Source organism: Triticum urartu, chromosome 1A, assembly GCF_056163025.1.
Source record: "Triticum urartu cultivar PI428250 chromosome 1A, HENAU_Tu73, whole genome shotgun sequence".
NCBI lineage: Eukaryota > Viridiplantae > Streptophyta > Magnoliopsida > Poales > Poaceae > Triticum > Triticum urartu.
In genome coordinates, this window is record NC_141873.1 from 59273232 (window position 1) to 59293711 (window position 20480).

Consider the following 20480-nt stretch of genomic DNA (forward strand, 5'->3'; position numbering starts at 1 on the left):
ATCCGTTTGAGCCACAAGTAATTTTGATGGGAGGAAGTAATAAATTATTCTTTTAGATTTCCTTGAGTGAATTATTCTTTTTAGAATTGAATTTTACTTAACCTTTTTTAGGGGAATTGAATTTTATTTAACGAATTCTTTTCTGGAAAAATGCTCGGACGGCCCAAACACGAGAGAATCGCAAGGTTTCGGGCCCAGGGAAAGCAGCGCCGCGGGCACGAGAGTCCGCCCTCTCCTGTCCGCTGTCCGGTACCCCCTTCCCCTAAAACCTCACCTAAAACCTAAACCCTCCCCCCCATTCGTCGGCGCCGCCGCTCCCAACCCCACTGCCCGTCGCTTCCTCCACCCGGCCGGCTCCAAACCCGCGAGCCCTTGGCCCACCCTCTCCCCCCCGCGTCACCCCGGGCGCTCGCCGCCATGGCGCCGCACGGCGACAGGAAGAAGGGGAAGGGCGCGGACCGCCCGGGCAAGCCGGGGCTGGGCCCCAACCGCAAGGAGTTCAAAAACCACCGCAAGGAGGAGGGGGAGAAGGCGGGCGGCGCTGAGGAGCAGGATCAGGAGCAGGGGCAGCAGCCGGCGCCGCACCCCGCGGCTCTGTTCAACGCCGCCGACGACGGCGATTTCCCCAGAGGTGAGCGACGGCCGCGCGCGCGGCCTGGCCCCGCCCCTTCGCGTTTTGGTTTCGTATATGCTGACGTGGGGTCTCCCTGTTCCCCTCCGCAGGAGGGCGCAGCCTCCTGAGCAGGGACGAGATGGCCGAGGCGCGCACGGAGGCCGAGGTGGAGTTCGAGAAGGAGGAGAGGAGGGGGAAGAAGAAGAGGAAAGCCAACACCTCGTCGGGAATCGACGGCGATGATGACCTGGGGACCCTCTTCGGCGGGGCTACCACTGGGAAGCTCCCACGCTTCGCCAATCGCATCACCTTGAAGGTTTTGAACTCTCTGAAACTGTCCCTCTGTAGGATTTGCTTTGCAACCCTTGTGTTATGCACCAATCAGTGGCTGGTAGGTTGTATGCAGCAATGCCCTTTTATGATCGCGTCCTAGCCTTGCCAATTTCATGGTGTGTCGTGTAACCTGTTCTGCTAGTTTGTTCATCAAGCATCATCAGCTCCAGACTGCGAATTAGCTTTGAGCCTTTGACCCCACATGTGGTATATGCCTAACACAACCTTTAGGAATTTGACACAGCATGCCACAGAGCGCTCCCAAAGTATGGCACACAAGTGGTAGTTTCCAGTGACACAAAGTGCATTTTAAAATGTTAAAGGTGCCTCAACCCCATTAAGTTGATTTTTACCTGGTATGTTAATTTGGTACATTTATGACAGCATAAGACCTTATTCAATGTAAGATGCTTAGTAGAGGTGCTTAGAAAAATAAACCATTTCTTCTTCAAGCACCGGTTTCGTTGTAGAGGGTAGACACTTAGTTATGCACCTCTCCTGTAGAGATAAGCACTGGTGCTTAGGAAAAACTAGGTTTATTTCACTAAGCATCTTTCTAAGCACCTTGCATTGTACAAGGCCTAAGTTGGCACCTTGGCGGGTGCTCGTGAGGTGTAGCATCAGTTGACTCACCTTCCTCATATGAGAGGAAGCCTTGACGGGTGCTCGTGAGGTGTAGCATCAGTGGACTCACCTTCCCCATAATACAATATATCAAGTGTAAGACGATTAGAAAAAGTGAATTGTGAAATTCTTAATATCAGAATAACCTGAACAAATGCCTTTGCTTAGATGTGGCTTCCCTTGTGATAGTCAATTACAAGGACCAATTTGAGTCAGTGAATTGAGCAAAACTCAGGTAGAGTTTTCATTAGCACAATGTCTCTTTTAATTGTCAGCTATGTTTTTTTATCTGTCTACATTAACAGAAATTACTGATTAGATTTGGGATGTTTTTTCCATTGGTGAGACTCTTGGATTAATTGCTGCCGTTTTGGTGAAACGGCCATACCAACCTTTCTTTTTTCTGTTTTATCAGAATATTTCACCAAGCATGAAGCTTTGGGGTGTTGTAATCGAAGTTAACCAAAAAGACATTATAGTGAGTCTACCTGGCGGAATGAGAGGGTTTGTTCGCACAGAGGAAGTTTCGGACATTGCTTTGCATGGAAATAGCAAGGTATTGATTTTTTTGGTATCTTTTTGTTTCCAAGGTTTCTGCAATCTATATTTTGCCACTAATAATGAAAATTTAGTTGTGTTCTCGAAGTTGCTATCCAGAAAATGCAATTGATGTTGATATTGATTTTTGTTATTCTGTTAATCTGTTTGACTGCAGGATAATGATGGCAGTGTATGTGCTGAAGTTGTTCATGTTGGTCAGCTTGTACCTTGTATGGTTCTGCAAGTTGATGATGATAAGAAAGAAGGAAAAGCGCACAAACGGGTTTGGTTATCATTGCGGTTGAGCCGGATGTACAAGGGTCTTTCTCTGGATGCTATCCAGGATGGAATGGTATTTATATTTGCCTTGGCTCTTGTTGGTTCTAGATATGCATGATACCAGCTTAACTCCTGCCAGGACAGTGAAATTTGTACATTTTCCTTATCCTTATCCATCTTAGTTCTTGATATGTACAATGTCATAGCCCACAACCGTAGTCTCTGACTGCAGATGTACAATTCTAGCATAATGTGTAATTGCTCAAAACTTTGTACCCATGCAAAAATTCACACGCACAAAACAATTACACCCCAACAGAACTGAAACATGCCAGAGCATACATCCAAGCATGTTCTCCTCCAGCCATCCCAACGGTCAAAATAGAAAGAAGACTTGAACATCCAATGAGAACTACTGATGCTATCATGGAAAACTCACTTCTCTTGTTTAGTTTTCTTTAGATAGTCAACATTTTGGTCAAACAATGGCAACTTAATGTCACCCTTCGCTCCCACCACCCATCACCCTTTCTATCCTTTCAGTAAAGTAAATGTGGTCAACCTGTTTATAAATTTTGTATATAAATGAAGGGGTGTTTCGCTGATAGCCAAGATTGGAATTTTGTGTATAAATGAAGGGGTGTTTCGCTTATATCCAAGATTGGCCCCTACTGTTGTTTGAAAGTTTAGTCAGGGCATGAGCTTTTGACTGGTGAGAAATCCAGGCTCAGCACGTGGTGGCAAACTAGCAATCAACTTGCACAAAGGGTCGATTTTTTAAGAATGAGGTTGCCTCCCTAACTGGGCTGTTGTAATGGCAGCAAACAAAGCATCCTTGCAACTGCTTATAAAAAAGAAAAACTTAATGGAACTATGGTTGGTAATTATTATTAAATTTTTTCTGCTCACCCAGATCAACAGTCAGCTCATTGGTGGTCTTTTATGTACGCACTGAAATGGCTTCTCTTCATTTGTTGATAGTTCTATTAAGGTGCTATTGCACACCAGTAACATGTACGGTGTCCATAGTCTGCTCAATCGGCTGTCCCTTATCTACCTACACTTCTCTTATACCTCTGACAAACTTCGATGTGTTAGATTCTGAGCCAACTCTTTTATATTATGTTTCTCAGGTGCTCACTGCTCAAGTGAAAAGCGTCGAGGACCATGGTTACATTCTTTATTTCGGAGTATCGACATTTAGTGGATTTATGCCAAAAGCTGGCAAAGGTAGACATTGCTTAATAAGGTCACAGTTACAATTATTGATTGTTAAGAAATTATGCATGCCTAGATAAGTGTGCACTTCGTGCCAGTTATTGTTCTACATTAGCAGCTTCAGATAGCTGCTAGAACAATGTATTTGTTTACATGCTTATGGCAATATAATTATTTAGTGCTGATAATATCAATAGTCCAATTTCTAGCAATTGCTTTTTGTGAAAAAAAAACGCTGTCAGGCTGCACCTTTTTTTTTATTTGTTTTACTTGTAGGTACATTTTTATTAACTCAGACGTATCCTTTTGTTGTTCTAAACTATTAATAAATGCAGTACCTACTCCTGATTTCTAGCAATTGCAAGGCATATAGTGTACAAAATATAGTTAAATAGGAGGAAATTTGTAAACTTTGCTCGTGCCTAGACTCCTCATTTGGCATATTTGATTATAAGTGTATTTTTCAAATAAGTTACTGAACTCAAGGCACATAGCACAGTAAGACAGAGCTTGCCGGGCTGTCTGCTGGCTTACTACTTAACATTATTTGGAACAGTGTTACTGATGTACTCCCTCCGTTCCTGAATATAAGATGTTTTAGCTTTTCTCTATTTTCTCTGATTCGTATGCATCTAGACGCGTTTTAGTGTGTATATTCGCTCATTTTTATCCATATGTACTTATGTAGTCCATATTGCAATATCTAAAACATCTTATAATTGGAAATGGAGGGAGTATGTGTCTGCTGTATTCATCAAATGATTCTCTTTGACCTTGCCCAGCATTGTAAAATGCTGATCATGATGTTTGTTTCGGGATGTACCTATGAGCTAATCAACTGGTATTCTTTTGTAGAAACTGAGAAGATTGAGAGCGGACAACTCATACAATGTGTCGTGAAGGGGATTGATAAAACTCGCTCTATTATTCACTTGAGTTCTGATGAAGACTTGATCTCTAAATCCATTGTATGCTCATTAATTATTAGTCAGTGCCTTTTGAGTTTATTCTGTATCATGTTAGTCATCGCTAATTTATAAGTCTGTTCTTATCTAGATTAAAGATCTGAAAGGCCTTTCCATTGATCATCTAATTCCTGGCATGATGATGAGTGCACGTGTTCATTCAGTCCTTGAAAATGGAGTTATGCTATCATTTCTTACTTACTTTACTGGAACGGTAACTTTTTTTCCACACTTCAGTATTTTCTTTTTTAACTTTCCCATGGTTTGGATTTTATTTATTTAATTATTACATTGAGCGTATTTTCCTTATCAGGCTGATATTTTTAATTTGTCGAGCTCCTTCCCTTCTGGTAATTGGAAAGATGATTACAGCAAGAATAAGAAGGTCAGTAATTCTTCCCTATAGATTTGATAGTGGCCGTGCGCTTGTGGCCACGGAGTCTATAATATTTGCATTGATCAGTCCTAATAATGAGTCTGCACAATGTTTGTACCTATTTTACGTTCACTGACGCTTACTGTGAATTCTCTTTTTATCATCTGTGCGCATGGTTTTGGGTACTTCAACTGTACCCAAAATTGTAGGGTGGTCGGTTATGATTCCTTGCCAAAAATGTTCTTTTTTCTTGACATTTTTCTTATTTCAGACTTAAGTTTTCTCAGATTGTAAGCTTGGGATAGCAATAATAACAATAAGAATAGTGGTAGTAGCAGTAGAACAATAACAATAATCCGAGAAACTTTGTTTGGTTACTCACTCCTTTACCTCTTAGGCTGCTCATCTGTCTGTGGTTCTAGTAAGACAAGAACACTACATGAATGTGTCCTGTTCCTGTATTCTGTCTCATGTGTTAGAATATGCTCCCTCCAAATCGGTTACATGCCCCCACTTATTTTGAGCATAACTTTGACCGATTTATAACCAACAAAATATAATTTACATGCCACAAAAAGTATATCAGTTGATTCACATTCGGAAGAAGTTTCCAGTGATTTACTTTTTGTGGCATATGACTTATATTTTGTTGGTTAAATTGGTGGTCATAGTGAGGCTCAAAAGTCCAGGGGGACTTGTAAACCGGTCCGGAGGTTAACGAATAACCCTGTAATGTGGCAAAAGTCAACCATCACTTATCACAATGAGTCTAATCATCGAATGACAAGTGACCATGTTGCACATGACTTCTGTTATGATAATTTTCTCAACTATGGCGGTACCATTTTCCCCAGAAGATGCAGAACCCCACTTTCCAGGACACGTGGGCATGTGAGCATGTCACAAGTTGTCGGTGGTGAACTTAAATGATATGCAACAGTATATATGAATATGACTTGCTACTGTATGTTTAAATGTGTGAAAAGCACTGGTGGATGTCTTCAAAGTTATACTTCATGCATTATTTTTATTTGTCCATTTAAACCTCTGCATAATTAAGTATTTTTATCATGAGAAGTACTTTATCTTTTACTAATTTATCTAGCATATAGTTTGGAAAAAGGTTCAAAGGCATGTATTTCAGGCCTTTTCAGCATCCGGAAAGAAAGCCGACAATAAACTAGCATCATAGCCACAAAAGATTGGCTGGCTAGCCCACTTGTTACCATTCTAATTGGGTCTAAATTGAATAGGGCGTTGCTTTCTTTACCACATTTACCTGAGGTTGATATTTTGCTAGAAGGCACGTGGTCCACGCTTGTCACAAGGACTGTTTGCTGCTAATTTAATCGAAAAGTTAAATTGACTTGATCTGCATGATGATCCCTCTTCTCTCTTTTGTGTTTCTGTTGTTGAAACATATTGTTGGTTATTCTCTTGGACTGTAGGACTTGTGAGTGATTTTTTCATTATGCTTTGTGCTACAATTTGCAGGTAAATGCCCGCATCTTGTTTGTTGATCCTTCAACAAGAGCAGTTGGGCTTACATTGAACCAACACTTACTTCGTCTTAATGTACCCCCTATTGTAAGTTTACTGCTTTTGCCTGACCAATTCTTTTGGTACATTCTTGAATATTTTCATTTATGCCTGCATAGTTGGCTTTAGTCTAGTCTATATTCGAAGAGGGGCTTTCCTGTCCTAGTCTTATTCAATTTTGATTGACGATTTTCCTTATGCAGAATGTTAAAGTTGGAGAAATATATGACAAATCACGGGTGCTGAGGGTGGATAAAAAGGCTGGTCTTTTTCTTGAAATACCTTCTCCAACTCCATCACCTGGATTTGTTAGTGTATGTGTTATTTCAAATATGTTATTGCCTTGGCCTATTCTTGTTTACAAAAGGGCCAATCTTATGTTGCTATTTGCTTGCCATCACTGAAGGCATTATTCATTAAGATCCATCTTAATATTTGGATATTGCGATTGTGATCTTTAGATACACGATGTATCAGACAAGGATGTGAAGAATGTGGAGAAGAAGTTTAGGGAAGGCAGCTTGACACGTGTCCGTGTACTTGGAGTGCGACATCTTGAAGGAGTTGCACTAGGCACCCTAAAAGTAATCACATCTGGCCACTTATAGTTTTTATTCTGTGCCTTTGTTTACTATTGAATATCCGTACACTTAAGTGCTTAACCCGTTTTGATGCTCAGTGTTCCTTCTTAGTTGATACACCCTGGTCTGTGTTACATCCTACCTTTTTTATACCCAATATGCTCATTCAATGCTTGAACTCTTGCACCATCTTCTTTATCTAGCAATTATGTATTTATCTAGCAATTATGTTCTGCAAAGGTCGGTTTAAGCTGTACAGTGGAGTTCATATGGTTATAAAAGATGAGATGGGTACCTGATCCATACCATGTGTTAGTGCATGTATTCGAAACTGAGGTACTGAATGCATCATGGAGGGGGTCATCTGATGATAATTGTTATGTTAGTTTCCGTGGTGCTGCTTAATATTCCTGGCCACTGTTTACAAGTCACTTCTTTACTTCTTAATGATTAATTATGATAAAATTGTTTGTGGTAGTACTGGATTTATAATTAATGTGATGGCAAGGTATGTTCATTCTCTTTCATTAAGCATGTGGCTTCTTCTATTCTAGCTCCATTGTTTTTAAATGTATTAAGTTGGTTCATCTTTATTTTTGACATGCATCTGAAAAATCATTTTGCTTCCAGCTGTTGCATGTGCTTAATTAATATCAAAGCATGCCAGGCAGTCCTTTAAATCAGATTTACCTCCTTTTCGTAAACTAGCAAAATAGGCTGTTTCTGAGGATCTCCATATCTTATCCTTCTCCAGGACAGTGCTTTTGAAGGTTCTGTTTTCACTCATGCTGATGTCAAACCAGGTATGGTAGTGAGAGCTAAGGTTGTTACTGTTGAGCCTTTTGGCGCAATTGTGCAGTTTTCAAGTGGTGTGAAAGCACTTTGCCCACTTCCTCACATGTCTGAGTTAGACAACATTGTAAAGCCACCGAAGAAATTTAAGGTGCCATTCTGTTCTTTTTCTTCCTCTCTTAATTTCCATTGCATATACCATAAGACTGGTATATATGATTAAGATGCATAACATGTCCACCATTGACACTTCCTTTTTTTTGTTAATTTTGTGTAGGCTGGAGCTGAATTACTTTTCCGTGTTTTGGGTTGCAAATCCAAGAGAATAACAGTGACATACAAGAAGTCTCTGGTACCTTAACTGCACTCTCACCCTTGAAATGTTTAGTATACTGCAAATTGTACTCCCTCCGTCCCAAAATAAGTGTCGCTGATTTAGTACAAAGTTATCCGTCCCAAAATAAGTATCGCTTATTTTGGGACAGATAACTCTGTACTAAATCAGCGACACTTATTTTGGGAGGGAGGGAGTATATTATAGAGCATGATGGAATATTGTTCTTCAGATTGATTTTCTTGCCTCTGTGGGAGCTGATCAATAAAATTCTGGATTTCCTTCAGGTCAAATCAAAACTTGAAGTGTTGGCCTCGTATGCTGATGCAAAGATTGGTTTAGTGACTCATGGATGGATTACTAAAATAGAAAAGCATGGGTGCTTTGTGAGATTTTACAATGGAGTTCAGGGGTTTGTTAGCAGGTTGACCTCTCATTTCTTATGAAATTCATCAGCTATATGTTCTTAACCTGCATATTTTTTTCCACACTCATGTGATGATCTTGATGGTTAAAACATGTTCCTTCTGTCTTTGAAGTCTCTGTCTGTTGAGTTCAATGAATTGAAAATCGGATTTGACTGTGATTTTCTCTCTGAAAGGAGTACCGCCGGCCACCTGCATCTATTGATGCATATAGCCATGAGTGTGATTTGTCTTATGCTGTTCTTGATAGCGACAATTTTATTTATTGAATATATGCTTCTGACATATTTCCTTATTTGTACCAGATCTGAACTTGGACTAGAGCCAGGTATTGAAGCTGAAAGTGTTTATCATGTTGGACAAGTTGTCAAATGTAGAATTGTAAGCGTGGTCCCCACTTCAAGGAAACTATATGTTAGTTTTACAATGTCTTCTAATAGGTGAGTGTTCCCTCTTGTTCTTTTATTGTTTTTTCTGCTCTCTTGCTCATATCAGTTTTTGTTTTACATGGTTACGGGTAACTGGGCCGTCGTTTTTATCCTTATATGTTCTTAAATATTTTAAAGGTCATTATGTGATTATATTTCCTGTCATTTTTCTATTCTTTTTTTTAAATAGTCCTTTTATGAAGAGATCGATGTTAGGTCTTTATTTTGTTCTGATAAGGATTGGCTAACAACGTAATAATGTTACGTATAATTGATGTCATTAGATTCATGCTCAAAACTATTCGTGAATGTGATGATGTATCACATAAACCGTGTTAATAGAGTAATTGTTGGTCAAAACCTTGTCTTAACAACACTTTAAATGGAGGGAGTAACAAACAACTTTTATTGGATTTGAAGTACGTTTCTTTAGTTTCTGAGAAACTGGCAGTAACACTTTTCTCATTAAGATAAGATTAGAATATGTAACAACAGTTGCACAGGCTTATTTTTAGAACATCCAATACAACGTTAGTCCACATGTGAACGTATATCCTTGAAAGCAAGAGAGGCCACCTTAGCTTTGTCTATTGCTGATGAAGATCTGTTGATTCCGCTCCTTCGACACGTTCCACAGGTGTAGATGAGTTGTCCTCTCCGTTTACATTGCCAGGTTTTGGTGCAGCAGCCACATGCCATCCCACCATGCATCAACTGAAGTGAACTGAGTATGCGTGGGCATGGGTGAGCCAGCCTCGCCAAACCCTGAGTTCACACTTTTAGTGCGAGCAAGTTTGATTCGCTAAAGAAAATCATAGGTGCTCAGCCCGTGTCACAATATCCCATCTTCCAACTCTCGCACCATTGACCACACTTCACTCATTGCACAAAAGAAAGACATCTGGCACAGAGGAAATGGCCAGATGCTTTTACACTGCGAGCAGTTGTACAAACTGTACTATCAGATACCTCTACATACATTGGTGTTTTTGAACCCATAATATTATATTTAGCATGCCAGGTTATTGCTGAAGCTTTTGCATACATGTTTTTTTTTGTGTGGTAAAGGGCAGTTGCATTCTTAAACGCTGTGCTACGGTACTTGATCTCTCCTTTTCCTTCTATGGTCTTTGCCAATACTTTCAGTCTCTTGTTGGCTTCTGCTGACACCTAGGAACCGAATTTTAACCAGGAAAGGTCCTGAGCAGATCCCTGCTTGGTTCGTAGACCTGTGCCTGTGTTTTTGGCACGCAATTTTCCTTTTGTGTTGTGTAGCTTGACAACTAAAATTTTACTTTCTCATGCAGGGTCGTTCAAGCTGATACTGCAAAGGTGGGTACTATTGTTTCTGGTGTTGTGGAGCGACTTACTCCTGCAACTATTGTGGTCAGTGTCAATGGCTTCTCCAAGGGATCTATACTTACTGAACAGTTGGCAGATCATCATGGTATATCCTTGCCTGTGATTTTCAAATATTTGGTTCATTCGGTCTGGACTCCCCACACGCACAGACACAGACACGAAGACAGCCTGCACATCCACAATCCTTTTCCCCGGCTCATTTGTACATCTTTGTTCTGTTCACCCATTTACACCTTTTCTTCTTAATTAGGCCAAGCTGCTCAGTTGAAGAATATGTTGAAGCCTGGCCATGAGTTCAACCAGCTTTTAGTTCTTGGTAAAGTCATTGAAGTTCTGTCTCTTTTGTTATTCAACAATTTGTATGAACTAATTTACAATTTCCCCCCCACTGTTCAGTTTCTGGGAGTACAATGTACTACTCCCTACTGTAGTGATCTAAACGCTCTTATATTAGTTTACGGAGGGAGTATGTCTTTCTAGAGATTTCAATATGGACTACATAAGGAGCAAAATGAGTGAATCTACACTCTAAAATATGACTATATACATCCGGAGGGAGTAGTAATCATTGTTTATAGGGTGGTAAGGCTACCTATGGCGAGCACATAAACAATGCTAGTAATATTTGTACTTTTATACGACAAAGAACTTTGAGCTGTAGCATAACTCAGTCTGTATATAGTAATTTCCTCACATAAATTTTTTATGTACATGTCCTTCCTGCCGCACTTTTGGTTGTTTTACATGTGGATATTACTCAACTTGACTAAGTATTTGCCTTTCGTATTATGCTGTTTCAGATACTGAAGGCCAAAATTTAGTTCTTTCCGCTAAGCACTCACTTATCAACACCGCAAATGACATTCCATCAGAGATATCACAGATGCAAGCAGGAGCTGTAGTTCATGTACAGTTCTTCATTTTGTTTCAGTTACATTATAATTAATGAGCAAATCAGTTGACATTTCTTTTTACCTTAGGGTTACATTTGCAACATCATCGAAGCTGGTTGTTTTGTTCGCTTTCTTGGACATCTAACTGGTTTCTCTCCCAAGGATAAAGTAAGCATGTATTAGCCCTGCTTCTCTCTTTATCTCGGAACAGCCTCTTATCTTGCATGTTTTGGCTTCGTCGTTCTCTCTATTTCTGAAAAAAGCCTAACCTTGTGTTTCCTGAAGGCGGTTGACAGGCCGATAGAAAAGCTTTCTGATGTGTTCTGTGTTGGCCAATCAGTTCGTAGTCATGTCCTCAATGTACGTATAACATAGTGTTGTTGATACTTTCGTGTTTGGATACTATGTTGTTTGCTTTACTGAATGGTTCATTATTTGTTATAGGTGAATGCAGAATCTGCTCGAGTAAAGCTTTCACTTCAACAGTCCATGTGCTCTTCACCTGATTGTTCATTTATTCAAGGATATTTTCTTCTTGATCAGAAGGTCATAATATAAATCTATTTGTGTCTTACTCAAAGTTAAATGGCTTAACCTTGATGAAAAAAAGATTAAATGGCTGAAGGAAAGTCTTATCTAGAACCACCCGTTCACAAATATAAGATGTTTCGGGTATTTCAATATAGACTACATTCAGACTGAAATGAGCGAACATCTTATATTTGTGTCTATATATATATCTGATTCAGAAAAAGGTTAGAACATCTTATATTTGTGAATGGAGTGAGTAGCTGCTAGCAATGTGGTAATTTGGGCTGGGGTCAATAATAAAAGCTTTCGATGAAAGCAGAGACTGTGCTTTAACATGTGCACTGACAATTGGTGTTACCTTGTTGTTTGTCCAGATTGCGGCATTGAAGTATTCAGCTCCTAGTACTTCTCATGACTGGGTGAAATATTTTGGCATTGGTAGCTTGGTTAAGGGTGAGGTGGGAGCAGTAGAAGAATATGGTGTTATCCTTAACTTCAAAGACCATCCGGATGTTGTTGGTCTAATTGAACATCATCAGCGTAAGTAACTCACTTTCTCCTTATATGGCATATTAACTATTACTGATTACGATCATTCAAAACTTTTCCTTTTCTGCAGTTGGTGGCAGTACTGTAAAAGTGGGTTCTTCTGTGAAGGGTCTTGTTGTGGATTTATCTGATGGAGTTGTAAATTTATCGCTTAAACCTGAACTAGTTGGCAGTGTCAGCAAGGATGAGAAAAAGAAGGTAATAATAGTAGATGCCCTTCTCTCAGCAATATATGTGTCTAGCCGGTTAAGGATTGTCTCTTCCATTATTTATTGGTTATTTGGTAGTGGTAGTTGTTTGTGGGTAGCTTAGTAGTTTACCTGCACTGAAGTACTTCTTGCGATTGTGCCCTTCCTATCTACAGCATTGCTTGAAACTGCTCACAATGGGCTAAACATTTAGCAGTGTAGCTTCATAACTCGAAAAAATACTGTCAACATTTGTGTCTGAAAATCTCTGTTTGCATGTTGTTTGTTTTTAGTTCACCAAATAAAACATCTGCATGGCTACTCCCCCTATTTACCAGTTTTCTAATGGTACTAATTTCAATTGCTTTGACACCAACTTTAGTTATATTGGACCGGTTTGTTTGTTGCACTTCAGAAACGTCACAGAGCTGCGGTTTTGGACTTGGAGCTTCGGGAAGAAGTCAATGCAGTTGTGGAGATAGTCAAAGACAGCTATATGGTGTGCAAATTACTCATCTGACTAGTTTATTCTTATTACTTCCTTATAAAGGTTGACTGCTGTTCTTTTCTCATCATTTTGTTCTATCCAGGTTCTTTCTGTCCCTGAGTATAATCATGCAATAGGCTTTGCACCGTTGATGGATTACAACTCACAGTTGCTTCCTCAACATCACTATGATAATGGGCAGTGGTAATCACGTGAACTTACTTCAGTGTATTGCTTTGATTAGTTACTTGTTTGAATGGTCGGGGAGCAAAAGTTGAAAGGTTCATTTTTAGAATTCTAATAATTTCTACAGTATGCCTACTGCAGATCAGGTTTTTTGAGATACAACTGGCAATACTTTATTTTGCCCTTTTGGTTACGATTGTGCATGTTATAATTTGTCTCTGGTTTTTGGTTCATAGATACATATTACTCTGAACTGAACATACTATGTCAGTAAACTGTCCTGTCGCCAGGACATGCAAGGCATCTAGGAGCTTAAATGAGTCAAACGTGAGTCAATCTAGCTTAGGCCGCCTTGAACCTGACATTATTATAGATTGAATAAGCTCTAGCTTAGCTTGACTGAACTTGTCAGTGGGTTGACAATGCAAGTATGCAACCCAACATTGATTATTGCGCTCAAGACAAGTTTGCACCTCACTTGAATTAGACTTGATTTTTCTGCACTACATACTAAATATGTACTCCCTCCTTCCATCTATATAGGGCCTAATGCGTTTTTCAAGACCGCCTTTGACTATTGATAAAATTAATACTACAAGACATGCATAATGTGAAAATTATATCATTGAAAGCTCCTTTCACATACGAATTTGATGATGTGCTTTGTGTAAGTTGCATGTCATATATTATTGCTCTAACATTTGGTCAAAGTTAGCCTCGAAAAACGCATTAGGCCCTATATAGATGGAAGGAGGGAGTATATATATTCAACCATAATTGACCTCAAGCTTTCTCAATGAAGTTTTCTAGCTCAAGTATTGTATTGCTCAAGCCTGGTAGAAATGTTGATGCACTTCACATGCCCACCTTTTCATTGAATTTATAATGTTTTTGAATATTGTATCTGCATTGTTACCATCACTGTTGATCTCACATTGTCCCTTCTTTAAAATGGAAACTCAGTCGAATGATTATTAGTCTAGTCCTATATATGCTTTGCAGTGTGGACTCTCTGATATGGTTTGATAATGTCTCGTGCGGTGAAGCGTTACATTTTCTGTTGTTGCAAGTTCACTTTATTCACGGTAGAAAATGTGTAGAGCCGTATCATCTCATAATATAGGAGCATCTGCCATGTTTGCTGCTGAACAATACAAGTTTAGTGTATTATCTTGAAAGGGTTAGTATAAAGCAACATTTTATATTGCACCGAACACATGCAAATGACTAGCAGATGTACCATTTGCGATTTTCAAGGTCGGCAGACTATCGAGCCTATATTACTTTGGTGTTAAAATTTAACAACCCTTACCTTCTTTTCTTAGTACAAATGCAGTTACAGTTTGAAGTACTCTTCTCTTATTTTGTGTTTGTTTTTATTGAAGCATTAACGTTGTCGTTGGAAGTATCCCAAGTTCTGACCCTTCTGGAAGACTTATCCTTCTCCCGAAAGGATCAGCCCATGATTCTAATATCTCTAGTTCTAAAAGGGCTAAGAAGAAATCAGACTACAAAGTTGGGTCACTTGTTGAAGCAGAGGTGCAACTATTTTCATAGCAATCGTATGATCAGTCGTTTACTCTCTATTTATAGTTTGCGTATAAATATTAATCATGTTTGGTTGCAGATTATTGATATCAAGCCGCTTGAGGTTATTTTGAAATTTGGTGTCAATCTTCATGGAAGGATTCATATTACTGAGGTATATACTAGATTTTATTAGTTTATTTATAGTGATTTTTGTAAGTAATTATGGATCAGTAATAGGCATATGTTTCTCTCAGGTCCTTGAAGAAGATTGCAGCGAGCATCCCTTTAGTAAACTCAAAATCGGGCAAAAGGTCCATGCAAGAATTGTTGCACAAGCTGAACATTCAGCAAAAACTGGCAGAAATTTGAAATGGGAACTATCTATTAAGCCATCCTTGCTTAAAGGTAGGCTGTACCAAAATCTCTCTGTTTGTCCATTTCATATATGTGTAACGCCTTTTAGCCTAACCATCACTATATACTCTTGGTGCTTCTTGTGACTTGTGATGACTTGGTTTCCTGATGCTGGCCTTTCTTTTTCTGGTTCAATTTAACAGCAGACTTGGAAGAATCAACTGCATCTGAAGCTGAATTGAATCACTCAATTAATGACATCATACGTGCTTATGTCGTCAAGGTGGATACAGAGTGGGTCTGGTTAACTGTATCCAGAAAGGTTATGGCTCATTTATTTATTCTCGATAGTTCAGTTGAGCCGAGCGAATTAAAAGAGTTCCAACAGTGTTATAGTGTCGGTCAAGCAGTGAAAGGACGCATTATTGGGGTGAACAGAGAGAAAAGGTTGTTGAGGCTGAAAGCGTTTGATAACCAATGCATGCTCGAGAATATAGATGACACACAAAAAACAGTATCTTCTATTGCTGAACACACGAAGGAAGGAGATATCATTGGTGGACGCATCCAAAGGATTCTACCTGGTGTTGGTGGGCTTGTCATCCAGATTGGACCTCATCTTCATGGAAGAGTTCATTATACTGAAATTGTTGATTCGTGGGTACCTGAACCCCTATCTGGGATCCATGAAGGTCAATTTGTAAAGTGCAAGGTCCTGGCTGTAAGCCGCCAAGCTGAAGGATCTGTCCGGGTTGACCTATCACTTCGCTCAAGAAAACTTGATAATTTGTAAGTCTTGTTGCTTGCAAAGTATTGTTCATAATAAATACAACAATATTTAGTAGCGTTGAATATGCTTCTTTTTGTCAAAAGTCATATGGGTACTCTATAATTTAAATAGACCTTAGATATAAGTTAACACCAGCTAGTGGCAACTGCTTTTTTGGATGTGGGGTTGTGCCGTGATTGTCTTCTCAAACAAAATACCGAGACAGTCAACCAAATAAATAGGCCTGTTAGAGGTGAACTTTGTACACAATATTTTTAGTTGTCCAGAAAAATATTATGTCTGTCATTCTGTGACATCTTTGTTTTGTAGGACAACTTGCGCTCCCCGGTTTGAGAAGATCAACGATCTGTGCCCCGGTACAGAGGTTAAGGTATTTTCTATCTTCATACAATTTGGTAATATCAAACTTGGAGGAAGTTCTCTTGAAGCTGTTACAACCGAGCACAAATGCCTTAATTTCTTTTGGTTTTAGACTTTGAAGTATTTAAAAAATTACACTGCATGCTCTTAGCCTCAATTTGTTGGGCTGTGAGCCACTGGGCATCTAAATGAGCAGAAATTGTTGCTGATGGCGTGTAAAAAAGGAAATCAGTTTTTTTTACTTTCCCCTTTTCTGGACATTTAAATTGCGACTATGGTGAATTTATGTGATTTTCTTCTAAACATTTAGGGTTATGTGAAGAATGTGAATCCCAAAGGGTGTTTCATCATGCTTTCTCGAATGGTTGAGGCTAGGATTATTTTGTCAAATCTGTCAGATGAGTATGTCGAAAATCCCCAGAAGGATTTCTCAGTTGGAATGCTTGTACAGGGAAGGTTAGATCTCGCCATTGACAAATGCACATATAACTAAAAAAATAAAATTCTCTCCCCGATCTAATGGAAAAATCCCGCAGGGTATTGTCTGCGGAACCACTATCAGGGAAAGTTGAGGTATCACTTAGGAAGAGCACTGGTAGCAAATCGCAGAAGTTGGATGATATTAGCTACAGTGACCTGCATGTTGGGGACATCGTTGATGGTCAAGTTAAACGGGTTGAATCCTATGGATTATTTGTGACAATCAAGAGCAGTGAACTGGTATGCTATTGTCCTTTTGATTCTGCAAGTGTTTATCAGTAATCGGTATGTTAATGTAGATCATTGTTTTGTAGGTGGGCTTGTGTCATGTATCAGAACTTTCTGATGAACCAGTTCTTGATATCAACGCTTGCTACAAAGCTGGTGATATAGTTAAAGCTAAAATTTTGAAGGCAAGTTTTATCTATGGTTAGACTGGTCTTTTGTACTGCATGTGTGCTAAATTTCATTTTCATTTTCTTCATACAGATTGACGAGGATCGACACCGAGTATCCCTTGGCCTTAAGGAATCTTACTTTGACTCTGATCTGACTGATGATGAAAATGGCAACGAGAATGATGGTGGAAGGGTTCCCATGGACATCAGCCGTGCCCCTCAGATGTCTGGAGGTTTTAACAGCACTTTAGTTCTTCCTGGACGTGAACCCAGGGCTTCTGTTCCCCCACTTCAGGTCGCCTTGGACGAATACGAAGTTTCTGACCAAGAGGGTGATCAGAAAGCTCATGAAATTGCTAATGGAAATGAATCAAATGTAAAAAAGAGCGATAGACGGTTAAAGGAGAAGGCGAGAAAACAAAGGTTTCCACACATTTCATTCTTGTACCTTTAACAGTGGCATCCAGACTCTTACACCATTTTCCTCCCCAGGGAAATAGAAATCAGTGCCTTGGAGGAAAGGGCTTTACAGAAAGATATACCACAGACTCCAGATGAATTCGAAAAGTTGGTGAGGAGCTCTCCAAATAGTAGCTTCGTCTGGATAAAGTATATGGCATTTTTGTTAGACCTTGCGGATGTCGAGAAAGCACGTTCAGTAGCTGAAAGGTACGATTGCAGTATAAGGATAATTGTTTTGAAATTCTGTTCTGACTAATTTTTGACAATAGGAATTTACTGTTCTGAAAAAAAATCCATGAAAATTCCCATTCTTATTACTCTATTATGCAAAGATATCTATGTTTTCTTCGCTGAATATTTGTTTACTTCGAACCTGTTGCATAGATTGTCATCTTAATGCAAGTGTCCCTCATGTTTGTTAGGGCTTTGAGAACAATAAACATTAGAGAGGAGGAGGAGAAACTCAATGTATGGGTAGCATACTTCAACCTTGAAAATGAATACGGGAGTCCACGGGAGGTAAGTTAAAAATGACGCTATGTTATGTTTCTTTCTGCTGCTCCAGTTGATGATACTGATCTGCTGTTGGTATATGCAAGGATGCTGTCAAGAAGATATTCCAAAGAGCCTTGCAGTATTGTGATCCCAAAAAGGTGCACTTGGCTCTTCTTGGAATGTACGAGAGGACTAAACAGAATGAACTGGCAGATGAACTTTTTGATAGAATGACCAAAAGATTCAAAACTTCGTGCAAGGTTAGTTTATCACTTTGGTTTTTGTATTTGGAGCATATTTATGACTTCCAAACTTCGTGCAAGGTTAGTTTTTTTTTGTATATGGAGCAACTTTATGACTTGCATGATGCAATTGTAGATCTGGTTGCGCCGCATTCAGTTTTCTCTCACTCAAGGCAAGGATGTTGAATACATCAAATCTGTCGTAAACCGTGCGCTTCTTAGTCTACCACAAAGCAAGCGTATAAAGTTTCTAACGCAGACTGCTATCCTGGAGTTCAAGTGTGGGGTGGCTGAGGAAGGGAGATCCAGATTTGAGCTGATCCTAAGGGAGTATCCGAAAAGAACAGATATTTGGAGCGTTTACCTAGACCAGGTAATATTGCATTAGCAAACCGTCAACCTGTCTGTTATTCTGTCAACTTTACCAGTCTCATTGACAAGCATGATTTCTTTTAGGAAATTCGACTTGGTGACACCGAAATAATACGGGCATTGTTTGATAGGGTGACATGCCTTAGTCTACCTCCAAAAAAGATGAAGGTTTGGCTCATTCTTTGTATATTCTACTCAAAACATGAACATTATCTCTCTTCACTGCTATCTGTCCCTGCCCTGCATAATATCTCTTGCCATTCAGAATTTGATGCCATCGCTTGCTTTATTACCGTTCCCTGCATTGATATAAGTTTTTTGATGCCATGGTCGTCATTTACAGTTCTTGTTCAAGAAATACCTGCGATACGAGAAGGCTCAGGGCGATGAAGAAAGAATCGAGCATGTGAAGCAGAAGGCAATGGAGTACGTTGAGATTTCTAGAGCCTGATTTGCAAAAGACATGCGGAGGCACTGCTCCTGCTCCTGCAATGCGCAGGAGGCGTCTGCTTGCCGGGGATTCATGCAATCGTTTATTGTGACCTGCAGCCTGGGTTTGCTTCTAATGAGACGTCTACATTCTTATTTTTACGCTGAGGTTGTGCAGAGAATGTGCCAGTCAGGGCTGCAGCTTTTATGCAGACTGCAGTCCGCCAATTTTGGCGTTGTTACACTTGTGATGTATGTATTGCTATTAATAGGAAAGATAGATGATTATTCAGTTTTGTTTCAAACACCTCACTAACTATTCGAGCTGTTGGGTTGTGTTTTGAATTTGTGAACTCATCGTTAGAAATTGTGAGTGGGGACTGAGAAGTTTCTTCGCTAGCCTTGGAAGTGCACTATAGTGTCAAATGTTACTACGTTCTGACGTTGAAAGAATGCTGCTCTCTCCGTCTCTTATACATAATAAGTGTTGTGGTTTAAGTTCAAATTCCATAAATAAGTGTTTGTGGTTTTAGTTCAAATTTGACTATTAATAGTTGTGTACTTAAAAATATATTCAGAGAAACTCTTGTGAACTTTTTCATCGTTTTGGGATTTTCACCATGAGCTAATTCAAATGTTTTCATACTGGTAAAGACTGGCTTGGCTTGGCTAGGGCTCTGGGCCTACTCTTCCGGCGAAGCTTGCCTTACAGCTTGACGCACTTCTGTTTTTTTACTTTCCATCACCAAAACACTAGCAAATCACAATTATATAGTATCACAATGGATAATACAATTTTAGTGATCCTTCAGTCCAATATAGTACTGTTCATAATTAACATCTCTTGTCTAATGTTCGATGATACCTTTTGTGTTTTATAAGGAAAACGCTCGCCTTCAGCCGGCGGATCCGTCGTCTCAGTACGTGCGATGCGTGGCTCACCTCGAACTAGCTCTTGTTGCAGTTTGCCCACTACAACAACTCGTGTGTTGTAGGATCTGAATCCTCGAGGGTTGTTATCCGTGCAACTGAGCTACCCTGCTGCCGCTCCCTATCTTTCTCTCGCTACACTTGTTGCCCCGCCGCATCTAACGGCACTGCCCCTGCGACGTCACCGATGTCGGACCGAAGCTCCATGGAAGTGATCGGGCTTGCTCGTCGCCGGACTCTACTGCCGCCGTCGTTCGCCGCCTTTACCTGGGAAAAAGAATTCTGCAACATCATCTTTGTTGCAAAAAAAATTCTGCAACAAGAACTATGTTGCGAAAAATTCTGTAACAAGTCCTCTGTTGCAAAAAAAAATCTTGTTGCAAAATAATTCTATA

General features: G+C 39.7%; 1 protein-coding gene across 2 annotated transcripts; it reads left to right on the plus strand.

The window, feature by feature from the left end:
* Positions 1 to 248: 248 nt before the first annotated feature.
* On the plus strand, positions 249 to 19447 carry LOC125546232 (RIBOSOMAL RNA PROCESSING 5). Of its 2 annotated transcripts, none has more exons than XM_048710400.2 (40): positions 249 to 631; positions 724 to 929; positions 1986 to 2126; positions 2286 to 2462; positions 3523 to 3619; positions 4463 to 4575; positions 4664 to 4786; positions 4886 to 4957; positions 6443 to 6535; positions 6691 to 6801; positions 6949 to 7071; positions 7823 to 8011; positions 8138 to 8212; positions 8482 to 8618; positions 8925 to 9059; positions 10355 to 10494; positions 10660 to 10725; positions 11210 to 11316; positions 11390 to 11470; positions 11588 to 11662; positions 11747 to 11848; positions 12208 to 12373; positions 12453 to 12580; positions 12986 to 13069; positions 13161 to 13261; positions 14629 to 14782; positions 14871 to 14945; positions 15028 to 15178; positions 15331 to 15916; positions 16227 to 16287; positions 16588 to 16733; positions 16814 to 16997; positions 17072 to 17170; positions 17247 to 17578; positions 17648 to 17824; positions 18040 to 18136; positions 18217 to 18372; positions 18491 to 18727; positions 18811 to 18894; positions 19070 to 19447. In XM_048710400.2, the coding sequence occupies exons 1-40, from the start codon at positions 418 to 420 to the stop codon at positions 19175 to 19177; spliced, it is 5703 nt and encodes a 1900-aa protein (XP_048566357.2). In that variant the 5' UTR covers positions 249 to 417; the 3' UTR covers positions 19178 to 19447. The 2 variants fall into 2 exon arrangements, with proteins under 2 accessions (XP_048566357.2, XP_048566362.2); XM_048710405.2 differs by having other exon boundaries at positions 15334 to 15916.
* Positions 19448 to 20480: the final 1033 nt, after the last annotated feature.